General features: G+C 35.2%; 1 protein-coding gene across 1 annotated transcript in view; it reads right to left on the reverse strand.

Annotated features, from left to right (window-relative positions):
• LOC134533427 (homeobox protein unc-4-like) overlaps nt 1-2,113 on the reverse strand; it is a 46,111-nt gene extending 43,998 nt beyond the window's left edge. The window contains exon 1 of the mRNA XM_063370949.1: nt 2,109-2,113. Coding sequence (XP_063227019.1) covers nt 2,109-2,113 — 5 coding nt within the window. The remainder of the gene's footprint in view (nt 1-2,108) is intronic.
• Nucleotides 2,114-11,678: the final 9,565 nt, after the last annotated feature.

Here is an 11,678-nt window from a genome sequence, read left to right on the forward strand (position 1 = left end):
TGTATCGTCATTTTATTTAAATTGGTAGGTATGATTGTTTAGAGTTACCTATTCGTGGCTGAAATACCTAAGAAGTTTTTACACGAAAATGTACTCTATGCCACGGGAAAGGCAATTAATGTTATTCACATCTATACTAATATTATAAAGCTGAAGAGTTTGTTTGTTTGAACGCGCTAATCTCAGGAACCACTGGTCCGATTTGAAAAATTATTTCAGTGTTGAATATTACATTTATCGAGGAAGGCTATAGGCTATATTATATTATCAATAACATTAGGAATCCTTACTAAAAGTCCAATAAGGTAACCCAAGGTATAAAAAAATGACCCGAAAAAATCCTTACACGGCGTGCGCTGCGAAACCTATTGATTATAGAACAAAACAATGTACTACCACTTTGCAGAACATATAATTGTCTTCAAAAAATATCGCGTAACCATATGTCTAACTATTGTAGCTATCTCACAATTAGTGTTTACTTTTATTTTTTTAAATAATTAAAATGCCGTCGCTTCAAAAATTCTTTATTGTGTACCTTAGTATTAATCCTTATCAAAATAAATTACTGCATATTCAAGACGAATTCAATACCTTTCTATAACTTTTTGAATTATTCAATTCGGACGTTTTATTCAAAAGATATCGCGATATTTAAAATATAAGTATTAGTGTTGTAGCCAAATAAGTATTAAGTATTGCACGCGCATGAATGACTAGCATTGAAGACCTAATCTCTAAAGTGTACCCAGATGTAGTCCATATAGAAAACAAAGACTACCAGTGGATGTGTCAAAGGGCAATATTGGCAGCTAGAAACAGTAGCGTTGACGACATCAATAACATGATACTGGGTAAACTTCCAGGAGATAGAGTGAACTACAGGTCCATTTATAAAGTAATGGATCAAGAAGATGCGGTACATTATCCACAATAATTTTTAAATTCTTTAAATCCGAGTGGCCTTCCATCACATTCACTCAAATTAAAAACTGGCTGACAATTGTGCTGCTAAGGAATCTAAAACCACCAAATTTATGCAACGGAACCAGACTCCAAGTAAAATTCCTTCGCGATAACGTGATTGGTGCTACAGTATTGACTGGTCCAGCAGTAGGGCAAACAGTGCTGATACCTCGCATACCTATGATACCAACGGATTTGCCTTTTCACTTTAAGCGAATTCAATTTCCGGTGAAGATATCGTTTGCGGTAACAATTAATAAGGCACAGGGACAAACATTTAAGTACGTAGGAATAGATTTACGCCAAGAGTGTTTTTCGCACGGGCAACTATATGTTGCTCTGTCGAGATCTGGTTCGGGAGAAAATCAATTTCTACTTCTGCCGAAAGACAAAACTAGAAAATATAATTTACGCTGAAGTACTTTAATATACCATTGGTTATGAGTGTTTCGAGAATAACCTAAAACTGTGCATCTACCATATTATTTCAGAAAGTCACAATACCCCCCAACAAAGTCCACGCGGACAAAGTCGCGGGCACTGCTAGTCTATAATAAATTATAGCGTACTCAATGATTTAGAACACACATTTTTAATAATAAATTGAACCCTTTAGTTAGTAAATACGGCGTGAAAGCAACAGAATGCTGTAAAACAATACACAAGAATAATTTTTAGTATTCATAAAAAGAAAAAAAAAATCTTCTTTAAAGGATTTTCGTTTTGAAAAAAGGTTTATAATAGTAATCATCAAGGAAGTGTTATCGCAGTAAGTTTCTGCATATGCTTATAATTGCTAAGCGTAGCACACTACTTAAGAGAGTTTAAGTGTTAACTTCGATGTTACATAGTTATTGATTTAAAATCAAAGAAATTAACGAAGTACCAAAATTTCGTTATTATTTGCTTGACATTTTGATTGAGAAATGGGCATATTACATGAAAACTGATACTAAGCATAGTTCCAGTACTTTCACTAAACCAGAGGTTCCTTTGACCAAGAACTCAAGCCCTTTTGATAAGTTTGCTGCTAGACTATTAACATTTGAAATTATTTTGTAGGTCATACTAAAGTTATAACTTGATCTAAACCCCCGATACATGAAATTAAGGACTGTTATTATCAATGTGTCCAGCCTTACTCCATGATGCTAACCATATAGAGTTGTTGCAATCTGGATGTTTTGTGTCTAAATGCAATAGTTTTTACATACACCAAATTATATTTTGTGTAACATATTTAAATTAAAAATTATTTCATGTCATATGGTCTGTAGGAATACGAGTATAAAATTCGTTATAATTGTATAGATATAAATCATAATTAAATTTGTAAAGTTATACTAGTGTGTTATTAAAACATATATATGTAATATAATTTTATAAAACTTGATGTGCTGTTAAACAAGAATATAAATAATTAAGTCAATCACTTACTAGACAGAATATCTCTTTGAACAATGAAATTTGTCTTCTTAACAGAGCATCATGTTAGATGTACAAATATAGCGATGGGTCGAATGCCAATTTTTTCGAATAAAAAACTTTAGTTCATGTCACAAATGAATCCTAGAATTCACCCTTTGTTTCCTAATGTCAAAATAAAATAATATACAAGAAACGAAAATAAAATTAAAAACATTTAAATGTTCTTTTCACAAACGAACCAAAACATATCCTGATATTATTTAAATATTGTCTATTAAAATTTACAATATTATGGGGAAGGGTAATATGAAAAGTAAAAAAGAAAAACAACATAATTATACCTAGTAAACTTCAGAACGGTCACTGTTAAATTTTTAGAATGTATTGCGTTTAGTCCAGTATTGTGCTTGAATCATTTTCTTGTAATAATAATTTTTCAAATACTAAAGATTCGGTGTATCCTTTCCTATTATGCAACTTTAATATTTGCGCATTAATTTTAGTTTAATAGAATAAAATATTTTAATGCAAAATCGCTGTGTCACCTCAGCTCGTAATTTAATATAGTTATCCATGTGGAATAAGCAATTCTGGCCTATATTATAATTAGTCTTTAGTATTTTTTATCGTTTATATTACAAAAATAGAAAAGAAGTTTCTGACGAAGATGTATAATTTCGTGTGTGTATATATATATATATATACATAATGGGTTTTCTAGTCCTCGAGAATATAGAAACTCGTGAAATTCTCAGACTGCCCGTTAATGTTTTAGCAGAAGTTTTGCTTTAGAATTCATCGATAATTACAGTTGATTCTTGAGAGTGAAAATTGCTTTTTACTTCTTTCTTGTGGAAGTAATAAAACAGACAAAGACACTAAACAGTTCTATTCACAAGCGAAGTTGTTACAATAACAGCCAAAACTGTTTTCATTTTAATCATTATGTATTTATTATTAAATTTGTTTCTGAATTATATACATACACTTAGTGTTTATTGAGAAATCTGTTATTGGTTAATATAGGCTGCACAGAAAGTAAATTTCCACTACTTACACACACACATACTAAAAAATAATACATCCTCAGTATATAAAAAACATGTTTATCTTTTTAAAACAAAAATAGTCTACTCGTGAGATTAAGAAGCATAAAAACATATAACTACGGTTTTACTCAAAATGTGTTGTGAAAATTATAACAAGAGCTTTATATGCGATTTTCTTTATAAAACAATTTGAATGTATTTTGCTTGCTATAAATGCATTTTGAAAAAAAAATAAATAGTAAATGCACTGTTCCTGATATTCATTGATTCCTTAAGACTAAGATATAACGTTCATAATTCACAAAAATATTATCTTCCTTTTTGCTCCTTTGATGCAAAGATTTTTAAATAAAAGTTAAGAAAGTGTTTATTGTAGGTGAGCTTCGTTTTAAATTTTAATTTTAGTGTCATATTGTCTATTGCCAAATTAAATTATTTCAGAGGTGGGCCTACATATAGCTTTCAAAATCAAAACTACTTTTTTTCATTCAAATAAGCTTTAATTTACAAACTGTTTATTAATTAAAGTTTAGTATATGTGTTTCTTAGAATTCATATCTTTAACATTAACATATCTTTAACATAACAGTGTTTTCAGAGCTATGCTTAGTCTCTATGAAACCTCTTTTTTGAGATTCCGTATCAAATCTTAATGCCTTTAGCAAATCACAGAACTATTTTTTTGCCACTTACTTAGTGGTAAGCATTATAAATGATTTAAGCCAATGTATTTTTGAGTTGACATAAATATTTTTTAAAAAAAGTTAAATTAAATCTATCTATTTTCCGGTACCACAATACATAACTGAGAAATACAACGAAAACTATTAAAACTAAAACTAATAATTAATGATGCAAAATAGGACTTGCTTAAGAGAAAAAAGTTATAAATGAAATGGAATTAAATAACTTCAACTAACTTGAACTGAATATGAAAATGTACAACCATTACTGCCCATCAACACACATACACAGAAGCCACACATAAGTTGTTACACATCAATATAATCTGCCTCATTGGCTCGAAGATAAAAGTATTGGTGCGGGAGAGACACTACCGCTATGGAAGATTTTGTACAGGCACTGATAAAATCTTCCTTTATAAATGCTACCTCGAAGCTTTAGACGTTTCTATGGAATAAACCACACGCGATACTTACTTCACTCATGGCTTCCGCCATATTTGTTAGATCATATTTCCGAGTGATTCTTACTAATAATAACCACGAATAAACAATAATATTCGTAATTTTTTTCCATATGATCGTTAGTTTTCAAACAAATAACTTTTCATTACTTAAAAATACACAATTTATTCATCCATGTATATTTATTATTAGAAAAATTCACCTAAGACCGTTTGACTGGCTTAAAAGGTTACCTCGAGAAAAATGTTTACAGAAAATTGCGCACAACCAGAAAAATTAACTCACATGAAAACGTCCAGAGGTCATCCTAACACGTCCTACGGATGTTCTAACACGTCTAACGGATGTTCTAACACGTCCAACGGATGTTCTAACACGTCCAACGGATGTTCTAACACGTCTAACGGATATTGTAACACGTGGTTATTGTAAAAAGTCCAGTTGCTATTGTAAAACCTGCAGTGGTTACTCTAAAACGTTTAGCGAATATTATAAAAAGCCTACAAGATATTCCTTAACAGCGGCCATTGTCGCAAGCATTGAATCTTCTAAGGAAACTTACGTCGTGGCAAATCGGCTTAAGGGCAAAACTTTCGGAGTAATTCTGCAGAGGTTTGGCTTTGCATTCCACCGTATTGAGGTAAGACAAATTAAATACTCTGTCTTAAACCTGAAATTTTTCCACTAGCGAAAAATCCGTAGGACACAGAACAGGATTGATATAGGTACATTATGTATATAACACCATTTAGCCAATTACATTCTCCTGTGTCTTTAAGAACTAAAAATGCATAGTTTCGGAACTCATGGAATAGTACATTGAATAAGTTGTATTATTGTTGCGAAAACCACTGTGCGTTATATTTTGTGTTCGTTTATTGCATTTCAGGCGGGTACAGCTCTCAGGAATATCATAAAATCCTTTGCTCTACTCCACTTACACAATATTTACTCTCGTAGAATGTTGGACATTCACTTTTAAAGCAAGCGCAAATGCCGTATTGTATACAAACACGTTTGGTTTTTGCTGTAGAGTAATTAGCCTAGCCGGTTCGCCAAATGGAATTGGAAACTTCTTTAGAAAACTTTTCATCAAACACAAACGTGGATTTACTGGACATTGCATGTGTAGAATCTGGGGGGGGGGGGGGGGGGGGGAAATCGGCGAATTTATTTCAAGAAAGGCAAGAGTTAAAGTTCATTTAAGATGCTTACGCTATTGGCACATAATTTTTGAGGATGACTCTTGACCAGTCAGAAACCATCCACATAAAATTTACCTAATAAAAGGCTACCCTGGCTCATCAGGTGACGTATGTCTAATTATGGAGATGACTTTGATGTTTATCCCAGAGGACTTTGAAGCCAAACTCTTTGCTGTTCGTAAAATATATTTTCATTTTTCAATCGTTCTACACGTGAAAATACGCAATAATAACAATAAATGTCTGGTTCAGTTACACTGGTCGAATATTAACAAATGCTTGGTTAACAGTTATTTATTTGAGACCTTGTTGAAACAGCTAATGAATATGGAGCAGCGGGTAATTAAAATACTACACAGGCTTACAAGTAGCTGGGCAAGTGAAGCAAACACTCAATGCTTAATACAAAACAAAATACACAATACAACGTACCGATGTCGCCTTTTCTTCTTTTTCTTCTTGTTGAAGCCAATTCCCTCAGCGGAGAAGTCCTTGCCCGCATCCAGGTGGCTTAAACCTGCAACAGACAGGGACAAAGATTGTGAAGATAAATCACAAATATAACTTCAGGAGAAGAAAAATTGAACTTCAGTTTTATTTCATTAGCAATAGATTCACCCTGAAACAACAACAATTTCGGAACACTTTAATAAAGGGGGTGTGGTTGGCTATGTATTTCTATAATTTGGGAAAGAAAAGGCCTTGATAAAACTATCGAAAGAAATTTCAATCCTTGATTAACTTAAGTCGTCAATTAAAATTACTAGGTGTAGGTATTTTACCTTATTTGCTAGGGACTGGATAAATTCGCGGTTTCGATCACCTTCAGGATGGACTACGCAGTCCCTAGATACAATTGTTACGGCAAAAAAAATTCTAGAGATAGCAGTACCTTTCCACAAAAATAGATCCGCCTTTCTAATTTTCTCAAGTACTTTTTAAGTTGCGATTATTTCTTGTTATGACCATTGAAGTGTAGAAAATGTATTCCCGTGGTATTTTAGCTATCATAAAATTACATTTGGAACACCAACACGCTTGGTAGGTCCATCAATGATCACAAAAGTGAAAATACAGTTAATGTGTTAGTTAATGAGTCAATGGCGCCAGACGAGGGTCCGCCATCCGGATGAAATCAACGAGAAAGTGAGCTCTGCGCATGCGCGGAACTTGCGCAACAGATCGGCAACGAATACCAATAGGACACCAAAATCCGTTCCGTAAAAAATAAGGGACAGGTCGTGTCCTATCGTGCACTAGGAACACTAGGGACATAGTAAGAACCTAATCCCTTATTTTAGTGTCTTGTAATACCGGCATAAGCAGTTGCTCTTCACCGCTACTCCCGAGTTTTCGGGCAGCTGCCCCGGACGGAGGGAACATGTGCGCATGCGCACCAGTGAGGCGGGCGGGCCGCCATTTTGGAGTGCTCCCTGGGGGCACAGTCTCGCGCCACGCCAGACCGTGTGACGCGATTCCTCTCTCCCCCCCTCCTCCACCAACACCACCCGACCGCTCACCCTTCTCTTACTCATCCGCCCCGAGTTATCAGGGATGAATCGAAAAGGGAGGAGGTCGACAAGGGGAGGGAGGCTGCGCCGCGGAGGAAATCTCCTTCGCCGACGCGCCGGTGATTACGTATTACCGGCGCAGCGGGGCCAATAATCCGCGTGTGGAGGGGGGGGGGGGGAGGGGCAGGTCAACCCCGCAGTCATTAGGAATATCAGGCGGGTTGGGGGCCACTTATCCCCCACCCCCCCCCCCCCCTTCCCGTTTAGCCACCCTTCCCCAATCCTTCCCCGAGCGGGTGAGTTCGCCGAGTCTCATAACCGTCACAATCATGTCCATTATCATCACCACAGAATTCACCATTTGGGGAAAAAAATAAACAGTTTTATTTTTTCAAAATGATTTTACACATCTTAAAATACTGGAAAAAAATTAATACTGAAATCACCCAAATTTTTTTTAGTATTTACAACATTTTTGATACTTAAAAATGTAGATTTTTATAATAAGTATCGAAAATTAATTTTTTTTTATCTTGGAAACTAAATATCGTATCGCAATATTTTTTGGATAGGTAGATGACTCATGATCTGCACTATCCACAAAATATTCATGAAATGATAACTTAAAAAAATCTAGGATAATTTGATTTTAAACTAGCTGCCCGACCCAGCTTCGCACGGCTATACTAATGGAAAAAAATTAAGCCACATCTCCCATTTACAGTAATGGTGAATAAAAAAAAATCAGTGAAAATTTATTACAATGCTGTATAATGTACCGGAGAGAAAATGAATAGCACCGATGGTTTCCCGACTCGTGCACGCAACGTACAACTGATGTACCCGTACTTCGCTACGGCAGTCTACAGGCAGATCACTCTTGCGCCGCTCATTATACATGCCCCTCCTTGTGGGTACGCCACTGCCGCGCGATGCCCGTTGCCATGGAGACGCAGAAGGCATGAACAATGCAAAATCCTGTTCTCATGCAGACAAAGTACCCACTATTGCCTGGTTTTAACCACCCATTGGGATCTAATTTTCGGAAAATGTCATCCTGCGTAACATAAGGAACATTACTGTGAAGTTTCAAGTCTGTAAAATATATATACTTGAAAAAAAGGACAATAAAAAACAAATTAAACACAGAGAGAGGAAAAAAAAACAATATTTTAGGTTTGCGATTTAAAGTGATAAAAAGTATTTAAATACTAATTGAACTCTTATGAGGGTACTGATTGCTTCGTTGTTAATATCACACGGGTGTTTTTAACTTGTATGGGAAAATTAAGAATGATAAGGCATCTAGTGCGTGGCAACAATGTTAATAGGCAATAGCGCCTGCGGCATTAACACACACTTCGTACGTGTACTGCATGTTGTATCTAACCCCCTCCAACGCATTTGATTCTAAATTGGACTTTTAGTAAGGATCCCTAATGTTATTGATAATATAATATAGCCTATAGCCTTCCTCGATAAATGTACTATCCAACACTGAAAGAATTTTTCAAATCGGACCAGTGGTTCCTGAGATTAGCGCGTTCAAACAAACAAACAAACTCTTCAGCTTTATAATATTAGTATAGATAAGGCTGTGTTCATAAACTTTTGGTATATATATATATATATATATATATATATATATATATATATATATATGTATATATACATAGGCCTATATATAATACGGCAAAAATTAAGTAATTTCTTAGTTGTTGCATAAATTATCTTTTGGGTTGCTGTCCGCCACATTAGCACACACTGCTATTCCTACAGTACAATAATTAAGTAACATAGCCGTTTTGAAACTAAATGACACACGCGGATGATTCCTATGTAATTAATATGAAATGAAAACCATAAAGTTGGATGTTACTGCTACCGATTGAAATCATTGGAAAATACTTGCTACACTTTTAAGATAAATGATATAAGTTTGTGACTGACATGATGATTTCCCCTTGTATTTAAATTCAGCTCCTCAGTTTTTAGTCATCATTCTCATTTTCGTACCACGATCAAGCAGTGATGGCGCAAATTTCTCAGTAGAGGTAATGGGCGGTATTCCGTCTACTGCATTATATTTTTTTTTGTAAATAGAACTGAAATTATATAAAATCACACATATTTTTACCATTTTTACATATACATGAAAGCAACTGTATCACTATAAAAATGTTCGCATTACTACTGGCTTCAGATTCTTGCCCAGGTATTCATGCTTTGTGTTGATCCAGTACCTCCAATAGTTTAAATTATTTGTAAGCCGTTCCCTTAATAGTTTTCCAGTGTTAACTGCGCACATTTGTGAGATTGATATGAAATAAATCCTATTGTTTACAATTCTGTTATCTTTCGCATAGTTAAAAAAAAATTATATCAAACATCAATCAATATTTAACAATTTTCTAAATTCAGTATTGTTTCCAAAAAAACGTATTTTATGCGTGCAAGAATAACCATAGCAATGTGTTGTAAAAATGTAGAGTAAGTAATTTTTTTTGAAGTGCTATAAATCATTTCTCGGCACCAGGTTCCCAAAGGAATAGTTTTGTAAAAGGACAATAAAAAATGTTTCCTGTGAGCGGCTCTCGGCGGGTCCGGGGTTCGATGCCCGGACCCGGCTGTCGGGACGCGAGACCCACGCCTGCTGAGGCGACGGCGGTGTCTGCGGCGTTCACCGTCGCAGAGTCTGGTCTAGGCGAGAGCATCAGCGTCACTGGAGGCAGTTGTGCGAAAGTAACAACTGTTTCGCTCCCGAGCACAGACAACTACCTTGATCTTCTGGACGGGAGAAATATACACTGATGGCAATTACAGTGAAAGTACAGGGTTCTTCGTTGTTCCACATGACCGGATCTTCACGGAAACTACTTCCGGCTTCCTCGTTCTGTTCAGTTGCAAGCAACAAGAGTGTTTTTTTTTCTATATATCAACTTAACCATTTTTTTTTGTTAATAATACATGATCTTTGTGGCTTCATGCTATAATTAAGTCAACTCAATACCCAATAATTTTTTAAAAAATATATGGAAATTTTCGAAGATCCAAAGAAAACTTTAACATTTGTAATTTCAACTACAAGCCCATTTAGCCACGTGGCGAATTTTATTTTCTGTTAAGTTCCCGGACGAAATAAATTCTGAATCTATGTAGGTACAGCACAGAGAAATAATAATAAAGCCTGTTTTGTTCTGTGTTTGATCTTAAAATAATTCTTTACTCTCTGTGCCTCTGAAAACGAACGACACACAGTATTGCAACTTAAGGGTCAACGATTGAGGTTTGATCAATAACTTTTGAATTGGTTAGGAGGGGGATGTCATTGTATCCCATGTCTTGTGTCCTCATTTCACATGGCCGGGAAAATAGACAGCTACCTAGTTTGTATAGGCAGAAGATTGTCCCTGAATATATATAGTAAGTCTGAATTATACCGGCAAACTTATACTGTTGGTTTATCACAAAACATGAGTTGAAAACATATAGAGACGACTTTTGGTCTAAAGTGTTTCGCAGACGTGGTATATGGTATATATATGCACGTCTTTGAAGTTAGAGCCGAAAAACCGGTCTATTACGAATAATAGGGAAAGTATTTATGATGATAACCAAGCATTTGTATTATGCTTAATTTAAAAAAAAAGTGCTACTTACACTTGTCTGCGAACATTTTCCGCTGTCTTAACATTATTTAATTGAAAAATTTAGGGGAACATAGCAATATAAGGGGGATAAGGATGGTCCCTTATATTAAACATTCAACTAATTTTTTTTAATGATGAACCTGTAACCAAATTTGTCGTCGAATTCTGACTCGCCATATACATACGTGGCAAGGAACCATTAAGGAGAAAGGTATCTAAAAAATAAATAGGGACACCACGACGTTGCTACTAAATAAAAACTTAATACGGGGTCGAACCTGGTTTTTTTTTTTTTGCATGCGGAGGAACGTAGTAGGCGCGGCCGTGAGAAGGCGTGTGTTCTCGGGGTGCTCCTGTTCGCACCAAACTATTTGTTCCGTGAATACTTCATCCTCATCCCATCACCCTTCATGGTCTCTAATTGACCACGACGCCGACTGGGAGGTTCAGCTCTAGTTTGTTCATTTTATTGCAGACCAACTCGAGTACACAACACTCGCATAATTTATTCCATATCTAGGTACCTTTAGTGACAGAGTTTCCTGGTCGTTTCATAAGTCATTTACGGACAAACTCTAGGAATAAATTATACATTTCAAAAGGAACAAAACATGGCGTAAAACGTTACCCAAAAATATTTCTTTCAAGAGATATTGCCCATTTTTTCTTTTCACTAACTGAAGGTATAAAACCGCTAATAATTTTTGATGCACTGAGGCTA

Source organism: Bacillus rossius, chromosome 6 (genome assembly GCF_032445375.1).
Source record: "Bacillus rossius redtenbacheri isolate Brsri chromosome 6, Brsri_v3, whole genome shotgun sequence".
NCBI lineage: Eukaryota > Metazoa > Arthropoda > Insecta > Phasmatodea > Bacillidae > Bacillus > Bacillus rossius.